Below are 13207 nucleotides of genomic sequence, written 5' to 3'. Positions count from 1 at the left end.
TTTCGTTCAAACGTCGTATCGGATTGTACCACTTCGATCAAGTGATACTTTCCACGCCCGTTCTACAAATACATGTTCTTGAAAGTAGTTGAATACCATACAATAGATAAAAAAACATGAAATAAATAATATTAAATAATAAAATAAATAAAAAATAACAACATACATTTACATACAATAGTCATGGATAATATTTACTTAATTTTGACACATACATAATATAAATATATTCATACATGAGGACTAAAATAAAAACAACTGAATATTACAAATAAAAATAAAAATAATAAAAATAAACATATAGGGTGATTTTAGGCTCCAAAATGGCACTAACAAAATTTTAAAGGACTAAAATAACAAAAACAAAAATTTGAAGGACTAAACAATAATTATGAACAAATAAGAGCTCCAATAAAAAATATTAAATATTGCATATACTAGAAATGTAAATAACCCATTAACAACATTGAGGACTAAAATAAATTACACCATAACATGTTGGACTAAATAATAATTAAACCAAATGTAAAGTAGTGACTAAAATGAAAAATGCATAAATCACAAGGTCAAATTCGAACATCAGCCAAAATACAAAACACACAAAACCAGTGACTAAAATGCAACTATTACAAATATCATAGCCAAAGTCAAACATTAATAAAATGTAATTACCAACCATATAAGGACTAAAATGAAATAACTAAGAAAATAAACTGCTTAAGTATAAATAAACTAAAAAACGATGACCTAGGCTTAAATAAAACATAAAAGTATTCAAATGTAAATAAGGACTAAATTACAACTTATACAAATTAAAAGATCGAAAAAAAAATAGAATTGCATTAATGACCATAATAGATTGTTACAAGATACATATGACCTTTAAAGTAAATAACCCATGCGCGAAAATGCTTCCAAGGTCCTCCACGAAATGGCGTTGTTTCACACACCATATAAATGACCCAAATAAATCCCCAAACTGGCCATTATCTCCCATTTGTTTCATTTCAAACGAGAGAAGAGAGAGATAGAGAGCTTCAGAAAGCTCTCATCAGAGCTTCAAGGGTTCCCAGAAAACGGTGAGACTCTGCCATGCTGGCCGCCACTGACCGACGGCCGCCGTCGTATACCGGTGTCGGAGGGGGAGAAAAAGACACCATCTGAACCGTCTCTTGGCCCTGAGCAAGGATTTGGGCCTCGTTCAGCCTGAAAATGGCCCAAACATTGTAGGTCTACGAAGAAACCCTTCAATTTCTTCGGCTCTGACGACCGTGCGATGGGATAATCACCCAAAGGTAACCTCATTTTCCTTATTTTCTCTCATATTTCGTTATGTTTCTCTCTATCTTTTCCTTTTTCTTTCTGTTTCACTCTCTGTTCTCTATATTATTTTGTAAGCCCCCTCAAATCCCCGTCTCTCTGTCTTCTACCTCTTTTATCTCCCATTGCCTGTGATTGATGATTTGCTGCTGTTTGATGGACTTGTGATTGACGTACTGAGGAGATAGGATTAATATGCCTTGGGATAGTGCGGATTTGTTTCCCTTATTTTAAATATTTTTTCTTTCTGCTTCTTCTTCCATCATCATTATTGATGATGATATGTAGTTACTGTAGGTGAATCGATGGCGTCAGAAATCCCATTGGTGGCAGGAGCAATTAACGGCGATGGTAATAACTAGGTTTAGGGTTTCAGACCCTAAATAATTATTGGTATGGACTGTTGGATGGGTCCAGATCGGATGGTCCTTGTTGGTGCGGCGATGGGGCAGATAAGGGAAAACCCTAGCTGATACATGCATCACAAGGCTCACATCAAAGGAAGAAGTAATAACTCTTCCAAATGATCCACTCGTCCAAGCATTGGAAAAGAAGATCAGAACAGAAGCAGACTTACGAAGACTTTTTGAATGGGATCCTGATCTTATTTAGTCAAGATGTCTTCTGTAGATACAACCTTCTGTCTCTTATCTTTCCAACGGTTCTTGAATCGCATCAATCCGATATCGTGAACTCAATATATGGCTATTTTACTGAAGATGGTGCATGCAGAAAATCCTATACGGGATTAATACGAGATTTTGTAAATATTACGAATTTTCAATATTTTTATTGATTATTTGTAATATAACTTAATATAGGATGATGCATTATCTTTTAGGATTAGATTTATTATTTTATTAGGAATTAAGGTTGGGTTAAAATATTATCTTTAGTTATTATTATTTTATTAGGAATTAGAGTTAAGATATGTTTAGTTTATTATTATTTTATTCATTAGTTATTTAGGACCTTTAGAACTCATCCCCTATATAAAGGAGGCTTCATTAAACTTTGTAATTCAAGATTTCTTTGATTAATAATACAACGAGAGTTCGTTTTTGCAAGTGCTGATTGCCTTGTGCCTTCGAAGCTTCTTCTCCTGGAGTTCTTTCAAGTTCTTGTGAGGGAGATTAATCTTCACACTTCAATTTGCCTTTTCATCGCGACTAGGAGGGTTGGTTAGAGCCATTTATCGAGTTTGCCTTTTCATTGCGACTAGGAGGGTTCGATAGGACACTTATCCATCTATTTTTCCACAAATCCATCTGCACCATCAATCATCTTTACCGTCCACCTTCGTAAGGGAGATCTTTTGATTTTTTTATTATTTTATCTTATTTTATTTTCAATTTCTTTATCTTTTGTTTATTTTGTTCTAATCTTATTGCCTTAAAGAAACCCTAAAGAATCCTAGTTACTACTGCCACCTTCCCCTATTCATCCCCTTTGTTCTTAATCGAGTCTAGAGCTTTCTAGGTTTGATTCTTCAACAAGAACAACGTTCATTAACCCGCCACCGCTTCCCTATCAATTGGTATCAGATTTGGGCCGATTCTTGGAAAGAAGCAAGCAATCTTGTTTGTTCTTGCACACAACACCGTCAAGGTACCCCAACGGAGCTAGTTCAGAGAAGATTCATCGTTTCAGGTTATTTTTATTTAATTTTAATTTAGATTCAAATCCTTCTTGTTAGTTTGCTATTTTTTTTCAAAAAAAAAGCCAAAATTTCAAAAAAAAAAAATTACAAACAAAGGTATTTAGGGCTGATTTTCTCCATATATCATATTCGTCTTAAGTTTAATCTCCAGTCCAAAATTCACTTCGATCAGAGTTCATTAGATCCTTCAAATACATCATTCAAGTTTTATTGGCAGATTCGGTCTAGAATATTGTCGAATTTATTGAAAATTATACAAGATCAATTTTGTGGTGAAAATTTTCAGATTGAAACTCCATATATTGGAGATCATTCACACAAAAAATTAGAATTTTTGGAGATCAAGAACAACTTTGAACAAAGCGATCAAGAAAAATAGATTGTTTGAGGACTCGCCGTTCAACAGATTCCACTGGATACTACTGAAGGTATTTGATTCTGAAATTTTACAGGTGGTTTCTTGACGCATCGAAAGACATTCTAGAATTTTTCCAGAATTTTTGGATACCAGTAACCCCCTCAAAAACGTTTCTCAAGTTGATCCAGCGTTTTCTAGGTTTTCTGGTTTGGTCCTTTTTTTCTTTAACTCTTAGTGTTTTAGGTTCTTTTGTTTTTCCCTGTTATTGTTCTTTTGCATTATCTAACACATTATCTTCCTTGTGTTAGTAGGACTAAAGAGTTTGCATACTTCTTCCGTCTTTGCATTCTTGTTCTCTTGGAGTCTAACCTTTGTTTGTCCTCTTAGAGCTTTTAGGTTTTTCTTATCGCCTTTGCTAGTAATCAAACTCCGATACAAACTGTGAAAGACTACTTGGTAAAGTGAGTTTTAAAGAGTACAAGATCGGCTTACTTGCCTCTCGTTGTGTTACTTTCATAGAGTTTCTTTCTTAGAGTAACTTGTGAGGTTTCTTGCTTTGTTAAATTTATTTTCTTTTATTTTTATTCTACTTTAAAATCTTCTTTGGAGTGTTATAATTGCAGGATGGGCGACAATAACAATGAGACACTTACGGCCATCTTAGCCGCACTTGAACGACTCACAACTCAATTTGATCAACTTAACAATGCCTTGAGAGAACGACAAGAACTATAACTGGATCTACCAAACCAGAATCCAAGGCCAAACAATGCTGAACTTTTGGCCCCCCAGGCGAGCACAACCACGTTTTTAAACACCCGAACTCTTTACAAAACCAAAGTTCACGATCCCGTCTTTTAAAGAAGACTACGATCCAGAAAAGTACATCGATTAGGAAGGAAAAGTTGATCTCTTGTTCGCATACCATGACTGCCCCCAAGCTGAACAAGTTCCCCTCATCACCTTGGAATTCCAAGGATATGCTCACACTTGGTGGATGCAAACAAGGAAAAAGATCGACAGCTACCAAATTCAACCAATCACTTCTTGGACCGAACTCAAACATGCCATGAGGAACCGATTCCTACCGACACATTATACACGAGAAGTTAAACAACGACTACACCGACTTCGACAAGGTAGAAGTTTAGTTGAAGATTACTACAAGGAGATGCAGTCCTTACTCAATAGGGCTAACATAACTGAAGAAGAAGAGGACACCATGTCAAGATTCGTCGTCGGCTTGAACTCAAACATCACTGATCTTCTTGACGTCCATGGATACGAAAACCTTGAAGATACACTAAAGAAAGCAATGACAATCGAAGTACAAATCCAAAGGAGATTCCGAGAACATTACCAAGGTACTTCATCCTCTTACCAAGGTAATCCTTCAAATCCTTCCTCGTCTTCTGCTCCATCTTCTCTAAAAAAGCTAAGAGATGACAAACCTGACAAGGAGAAAGAACGACCAGCAAAGAATGACACACTTCCAGCCCCTAAAGATCAAATGATAATTTGTGAGGAGGTAGGGAAAGCAAAAAAAGAAAAAGCTGAGAAAGAGGCAAAAGAAAAAGAGGTCACTAGTTACAAAAGCCAAAAGAATAATGACCCATGGGAGGTGAGTGAACCTAATTGTGAGAAGAAAAGAGTGACTCAAAATCTATGTGTGAGCATAAAAGAATTGAGAGAGAACCTTTTTTGCAAACAACCTTCCATCCTTATTCGCTTTAGAGAATCAATTGTTTCGATTTCTAACATTAACAAGGATTTGCCTAGTGTGTTTTCATCTTTGTTACAGGATTTTCAAGAAGAATTAGGTGATCCACCTGACGGATTACCACTGGAAAAAGGAAAACAACACCAAACCAATCTAATTCAAGGTTACATCATACCTCGTCAAACATACAATCTCGAAGAAACCAAAGAGTTAAATTTGTTACAAAAAGGCTACATCCATGAAAGCCTTAGTCGTAACGTCATCTTAATGATGAAACATGACTTGAACAACTCCACATGCTTTATAGTTCATGCACAGGGAATCCATGTAAATGATGAGAAAGTAAAAACAACACGAGACTAGCCCACACCATCTTCTATCGCCAAGAGTTGTCGAATAGTGCTAGGTGACCCTCCTGACGGGTTACCACCTGAAAGCCCTAATCACTATGCTATATCAATGAAGAGTCATGATTTACGAGAGTCCAAAGGTAAGTATTTTATTACTCATTTTAATGAAATTGTAACATACTTCTTCTCCTTCTTACAAGGTAAGGCTCGTGAAGTTGTCATCCATACTAAACACAACTCCTTTAAGTGCGTAACATAACGAGGTAAGCAAAACACAGTAGACGATACACTACCACGAAGGTATACTCTTACCTATCAAACTCATACTACTATTCCGAGAATTGAACATATCAAAGATTTATATCCCGATAACTCGGATATTTTTTATATTTCTACCCATACTTTTAAAAGTTCTTTTAATGAGCTTTATCTTGTATATGAGTTTCCTTGCCAACTAAACAGGTTCTACAGTCCACAAAGCTCCTCCCGGGAATCATTAATTCATGAACCCCACTTAGGAGACTTAAGGGATTACTTTAACAAACCAGTTGACATGGTTTTTAAACACTCATTCTTGCCACACATAAATAAAACCATGGAGAAATTATCTGAAATAATCATACATAAAGCCAACAGTGGCCGGTACCATGTTGAATTTCAACCAAAACATCAGATTACAAGACTTGTATGCAAAAGAGGATTTCAAGACTTCAAGAAATCAGTTCCTACAAAGAAGAAACCTCGACTAAAACGCATAAAGACACATCACATTGATCCTGGTAAATGTTTCACAAGTTTTTCTTTCAACACATCTAAATCTCTTTCTTTTGGATTTTCAGATTCGAGGACGAATCCTTTTGAGGAGTGGGGGAATGATACATGCACCAGAGTCCATAATACATGCTTCTTTGGACTAATGTTTCTACTCGAACCTATTAGAAGAACAAAGTCTCGAAGATTCAAAGCATATCTATTTGGTAAGTATAATGTGAATGAATCATTAAACGATTCTAATGTTGCTCCCTTTAATGTTTCAGATTCGAGGTCGAATATTTTTGAAGAAAGGGAGGATGATACATGCATCACAAGGCTCACATCAAAGGAAGAAGTAATAATTCTTCCAAATGATCCACTCGTCCAAGCATTGGAAAAGAAGATCAGAACAGAAGCAGACTTACGACGACTTTTTGAATGGGATCCTGATCTTATTTAGTCAATATGTCTACTGTATATACGACCTTCTGTCTCTTATCTTTCCAACGGTTCTTGAATCGCATCAATCTGATATCAGGAACTCAATATATAGCTATTTTACTGAAGATGGTGCATGCAGAAAATCCTATACGGGATTAATACGGGATTTTGTAAATATTACGAATTTTCAATATTTTTATTGATTATTTGTAATATAACTTAATATAGGATGATGCATTATCCTTTAGGATTATATTTATTATTTTATTAGGAATTAAGGTTGGGTTAAAAATATTATCTTTAGTTATTATTATTTTATTAGGAATTAGAGTTAAGATATGATTAGTTTATTATTATTTTATTCATTAGTTATTTAGGACCTTTAGAACTCAGCCTCTATATAAAGGAGGCTTCATTAAACTTTGTAATTCAAGATTTCTTTGATTAATAATACAACGAGAGTTCATTTTTGCAAGTGCTGATTGCCTTGTGCCTTCGAAGCTTCTTCTCCGGGAGTTCTTTCAAGTTCTTGTGAGGGAGATTAATCTTCAAACTCCAATTTGCCTTTTCATCGCGACTAGGAGGGTTGGTTAGAGCCATTTATCGAGTTTGCCTTTTCATTGCGACTAGAAGGGTTCGATAGGATACTTATCCATATATTTTTCCACAAATCCATCTGCACCATCAATCATCTTTACCGTCCACCTTCGTAAGGGAGATCTTTTGATTTCTTTATTATCTTATTTTATTTTATTTTCAATTTCTTTATCTTTTGTTTATTTTGTTCTAATCTTATTGCCTTGAAGAAACCCTAAAGAATCCTAGTTACTGCTGCCACCTTCCCCTATTCATCCCCTTTGTTCTTAATCGAGTCTAGAGCTTTCTAGGTTTGATTCTTCAACAAGAGCAACGTTCATTAACCCGTCACCGCTTCCCTATCACTAGCTCTGTTGGGTCAGTTACTGGGCCGATTCAAGTCGGGTTTGTAGTCTGTTGAGTCAGTCGGGTCTGGGATCCGGGTTGCTTTGTAATGGCTTTGGGCCTGGGTTCTTGTAAACTAGTTGGATTTTAAGTTTAGGCCTGCAAAATGTAAATATTTTTGTTAATAATAATAATAATAATAATAATAATAATATTTTTTCGACTTGGACAAAAATATATTTCAACAATATAAAGATATAAATTAACATAACTAGTATTTTTTCGACCCGGACAAAAACATATTTCTACAATATAAAGATATAAAAATAACACAACCGATTACATTAATATAAGTGGTGGATGGTATGGATAAGAAAGCATAAAGAGAAGAATATAACAAGTAATAGTGTTGAAAGCTTGCATAATTGTGGTGGGATCGATTGCGGTCCGAGCAGCTAATGGGCTACGAATGTAGGTCTTTGGATCTCTTTAACTAAACTTGCATTCTTCACCAGCCTTCCTACTTGTCTTTCTCCTTTTTCTTTAATGCCAGCTTTCATTGCCCTCTCTTTTTGTTGATGACCTATGAACGCATTGCAAAATTCAATCAAGTTTTGGAATTGTATATCATCAAGGCCTTAATTCTTGCATACAAAATATTCTACCCCTCTATTTAATAGGTCCTTGTTGGTAAGTTTGACTCTTAATAATGACTGTATTATGGGGCGGGTCCTAGATTTTGGATCATTATTGTATATATAATTATTGATGGAAAAAGTGAGATTACAATGATGTTGGCAGTTCATTATTTTTTATTTGGATGGAGAGTGGTAACAGATTATTCTATATGCAGTGACGGATCATCATAGGGACCAATAATAATTTTAGTCCTTGTCAAATAATTTTTTTATGTTAATTTAATATTAAAAAAGTTATATTTTTTAGAAATAAATAAATGAGCTCTATTAGACTCCCTCAATTGAAAAACAATAAGTATTATTTATGTGATACCCTTATATATTATCAAGCTTTTTTATTATATTTTGACCTCTCTTTTAGTAAATTCTTAGTTTCATCTTTGTTTATAAGAAATGAGAGAACAATCAAGTTAAAGATAACGATAAATAATCATTAAGGAAGAGATGAAGGGAAGAGTTCAAGAGAGAGAGGGTCCCCTTTCTTCATCTTTCGAACGCTACTCATAAGTTGGCAAGAAAAATATATCTAATTATTAGATATTAGATTGTAGATCTTGTGGAGGTGTTGAAAGTCACATCAAGGAGTTATAGATGTTCGGAGAACACAAAATTTTGAAGGTTTCAAAAAACTCCAAAAAATTGAAGCTTAAGAGGTTTAAAAAAACTCTAGAGGCCTAACACTCAATAGACTAAAAATAACAATAAATATTTAGCTTTCGAAGAAATATAAAAATAATTAATAAAATTTCAAAATTTGTAAGTAAAGTTAAGATACTAAGCCTACCAGAATTTTCCATTTGTTTGACAAGCCCAATTCATTTATGAGAGAGGGAAAAGATATATTGTTAGGAGGAAGGAACCACTCAAAATGAATTTTTTTTTTTTCTGAATATGAATTATAGAATGGACCTCAATCCTTTTTAAATTAGTATATTGCTAAAAATTGAAGGTATGGACTTTTATTGAAATTATTATATAATCATATGATGTGATATGGAATATAAACATAACAAATACATTACAATTTTGAATGACAAACCAGTATACGTATCCAAATATTCAACACCCAAACAAACATTCTATCAATTTTATGAAACCCAGAACAAATCAAACTATAATACTATATCCTCCCCACACTTACCTTGAACAACGATGACCCTCCGCTACCTTTCCTTACGAGCAAATTCACAGTTGACAATGTGAAGTTTGATGAATCCAAATCTCTATGAAAGTGGACGGGGTTGCAAGTAAACTCGAAGGCCCTTCTTCATAAACAGAGTGAGAGACATCTTCTGCTCCACCCTGTGTCCAGGAACCAGAGAAAGCCGGTAACGCAGCAGCACAGCTGAGGCCACTGATTTCATTTGCAAGTAAGCCAAGTCTTTCCCCAAACAAGTCCTTGGTCCGGCGTTGAATGACACGAACTTGTAACCATCCTTTGGTGGATCGAATTTTTCACCTTCTGGTGTCAGCCACCTTTCAGGTCTAAACTCCATGCAAGCTTCTCCCCATATAGTCTTCATTCTTCCCACTGAATATATTGAATATGTCACCGTCGAGCCCGCCGGAACGAATGTTCCGTCGGGTAAGACATCGTCTTGGACAACGTATTTGAAGTCCTGGGGTACTGAGGGGTATAAACGTAGAGTTTCGGCTAATGCTGCTTTTAGATATACCAATCTTTCGGCTTCGTCAAACACCAAAGGCTCTTCGAGCCATTTCTTGTGATCAGAACCACGTGTGTCGCGAAGAACTGTAGATATTTCGTTGATGATCTTTTGTTCAACCTCTGGGTGATTCATGATGAGCCAGAAGAACCAGCTGAGGGCTACGGAAGAGGTGTCCCTTCCGGCGAGGACGAAGTTTAGAGCAATGCGTTGGAGAACATCGCTCGTAAAGGGGTTGCCCTTAACGTCTCTTCTCTTCATGAAGCGGGATAGTAAGTCATCTGATGGAGCTTCTTTTCGTGCTTCAATGGCACCCTTCATGTAGTTTTCAACGATTTGTAGGCTACTCTTCAATCTTTTCTCTGCTCCAATCCCCAAAATCTTCTCCAATCTCCATAGAAAACCAGGGTAAAGAAGCCTATTTAGAGTTGTTTCGGTGGCAGTGTCGAAAGCCATAGCAAATGGATTTTCAGGCAAATCAGGAGAAAGTGTTTGAGGATCCTTACCAAAGGTAAGGCCACAAATGTTGTCAAACGTTAACCGGAGCAACAAGTCTTGCAAGTCTATCGGTTCCTTGTCGTTGGCTGCCTTGTCCAAAATACACCATAGTCGGTTCTTGATGGTCCTATTCACCCACCGAGACATGGCTTGCCTGAGTGTCCTGGTTGTGAACTCAAGCGCTGCTGTTTTCCTTTGAATGAGCCAGGTCTCTCCATCACTATTGAAGATCCCTTGCCCCAACAGATCATGAAACGCAGCTTGCCAATGAGGCCCCTTCGGGTAATTATCGAACCGAGTCCGAAGAATGTGCTCAATGTTTTTGGGATGACAAGTGACGGTGTAGAACCCTTGCTTGCGAGCCAAGAAAGGAAGAGCAATGGTGCACGTTTGGTAGGTGGCTGAACCACCAGTGGCTCGAAGGTTACTAGCAATCCAATCATGGATTCTCCACCTGTTCATGAAAAGAAGCGGTAGGCTACCGACAAGAGGCCATACTCTCGGACCGGATAACTTCCTGGCTAGGAAATGGAACCAGATTGAGTAAGCAAATACTGCAGCAGCTAAGCTGAACACCAACTGAAGGGTTTCCATGGGATATTGCAGAATTTAATTTTGAGAGAGATTGGTAGTAAAGAAATTATATATAAAGTGATACAAATGAGAAATGTTTAGGCAGAGTTGTTGGGAAATTTTAGTCCATTGAAGAGAGGTTCGCTGTTGGGTTGATATGAAATACATACGTGAGGTAATTTACACGAAAACCATGCAAAGAATCTAATTACCTTGGTTCTGTCTTGATCAAAGTAATTGTTTTCCGACAAAAGCCAACAGTTTTATTTGGGGCCAACCCAAAAGCCAACACCCTCATCTTCCAAAGAGAAAAGAGAAGTGGTTGGGGATAGTTTACCCAAACCGAGAAAAATGGGTTACTGTTACAGACCCTAGACGTGCGGAAATATTCATGTAATGTTCCGAGCTACAAATTTGACTCCATTTGAGTGGGTAGTTTCAAGACAAGGGAATCTTTTGGAAGAAGAAAAGAAAATCATTAAGTGCTAAAGAAGTTAAATCTCACCAAACCCAATTGATTTTCTCTTTTCTTTTGAATTACCAATACCAAGTTCAACCTCCTCATTATTCATGGTTTATGCAACTAACAAAATGGAAGGGGCAGAACTGCATATAACCCCTAAACAAGCCCATATATTATTATAACCCATTTTTGTCATCGTATGCCATGATCCATGGGATATTCTAACACCAAAATATTATAGGACGCCCCAGAAGGGGTGTTAGTTCAATGCCAATGTTAAATTAAATTTCATAAGAACTTTGATGTTCGAATTTGACTTTCATCTCTATAGCTGTTAAATTCTTCACTAGGTTAAATTATGTTTATAATCCTTTATAGTGAAATTTAAGATTTAAAACTCATTAAATTGATACTATTATTATTACTAAAACATCTTAAATTCATAAATACGAAACTGTACAGGATTAAATTAAAATTCTCTTACCAAAATGGAACAAAGCTTGATTTGTTAAATTGCTAAATTTTTATCTCATTTTCTTTAGGTGACCAATTTGCCACGCGAGAGACCCCATATCCATATCTGCTAAGATCAATTCTCACATCTTTTTTCGCTACAAGAAAAATAGAAAATAATTAAATTTTGAAAAATTCAATAAGGAAGATAAGACACTTGTGGAGAGCTCGTGGTACAAACACTACGCCCCATTGTTTTCCCACTCATCATATCTTAAAATCCCCAATCCAACGGTCCAAAATTCACAGCAAACATTATCTCCGTAAACGTATATTTCCCCATTGTGCACCACCAATCATTTCAATACGAGGAAGAAGAAGAAGAAAAAAGCAAAGCAACATCAATGGCTTCTCTGCCTATCTTTTCCTTTGTTCCTTCGACAACAAGGGTTTATGCAACGGCTGCAAAAGGTGCAGGTGGAGGCAAAGAAGAGAAAGGGCTTTTCGATTGGATTCTGGGAGCTTGACCAAGGAAGACCAGTTCTATGAAACTGACCCTCTCCTCAAGAAAGTTGAAGAAAAGAATGGTGGCACTTCCAGTGTTCGCAAGAACTCTGTTTCAATCCCTCAGAAGAAGAACGGCAATGGCGGTGGCTTTGGACTTGGTGGACTTTTTAAGAAGTGAAAAGAGACTTGTAATTTATCCCAATCAGGCAGCCTCTTGGGGAAGTTTCAATATTGGTTTGGAATTGATTCAGGTTTTGTATCTTCAATACTATGAAACCTTTCTTCATTCTTGAACACTAAGCTGTTGTTTATAATTTCCTTCAATGCACACTGCTTTAGTCTTTAAAAATTACTATAATTCATTTATTAGTTAGTGTTTGTGGTTATAGAAATTAAGTAGAATGATTGTGGCCATTGGGGAATGGACCAGAATCCAAGAAGACAGACAGGATTAGGTGAAAAACTAAATCATGTTTCGCCCTCTTTCTGAGTAATTATTCTTATCATTAAGATTTGATTATATATGTATATATAGGAAACTAAAAACATTGATTTGCTCTTGTTACATTCAACTGCATCTGGTTCCTAACTCGTTTATGTCATATATGGTTGAACATCAGATTTGCTTGGCATCTTGCCTTGTTGTGTAGTGTTTGCTTTAGGAAAATGATGTCATTTCCAAATTCCAAGCATGACTTTGTTTAATCCTGGGGTTCAAATCAAGCTTTGGCTGTGAACAAGATGTATAAATTGGGTGTGATTGTTGGGTGCCAAATGACAAACGATAAGGATGAATGTCAAACTATTCGGCATGTCGGTTTTGGT

At 36.1% G+C, this 13207-nt stretch overlaps 1 protein-coding gene and 1 pseudogene across 1 annotated transcript; one reads left to right on the top strand and one right to left on the bottom strand.

Moving 5' to 3' along the window:
• Positions 1–9166: 9166 nt before the first annotated feature.
• On the bottom strand, positions 9167–10997 carry LOC120180240 (cytochrome P450 86A1-like). Its single transcript, XM_039185621.1, has one exon. It carries the CDS (start codon positions 10978–10980, stop codon positions 9445–9447), a length of 1536 nt encoding a protein of 511 aa, XP_039041552.1. The 5' UTR covers positions 10981–10997; the 3' UTR covers positions 9167–9444.
• Positions 10998–12087: 1090 nt separating this feature from the next.
• Positions 12088–12710, top strand: LOC120180251 (annotated as a pseudogene).
• Positions 12711–13207: the final 497 nt, after the last annotated feature.

This window comes from Hibiscus syriacus, unplaced genomic scaffold (genome assembly GCF_006381635.1).
Source record: "Hibiscus syriacus cultivar Baekdansim isolate YM2019G1 unplaced genomic scaffold, ASM638163v2 tig00003715_pilon, whole genome shotgun sequence".
In the NCBI taxonomy this organism is placed as follows: Eukaryota; Viridiplantae; Streptophyta; class Magnoliopsida; order Malvales; family Malvaceae; genus Hibiscus; species Hibiscus syriacus.
Note: the sequence above shows the minus strand (reverse complement) of the source record. Positions and strands in the feature narration are given on the sequence as shown.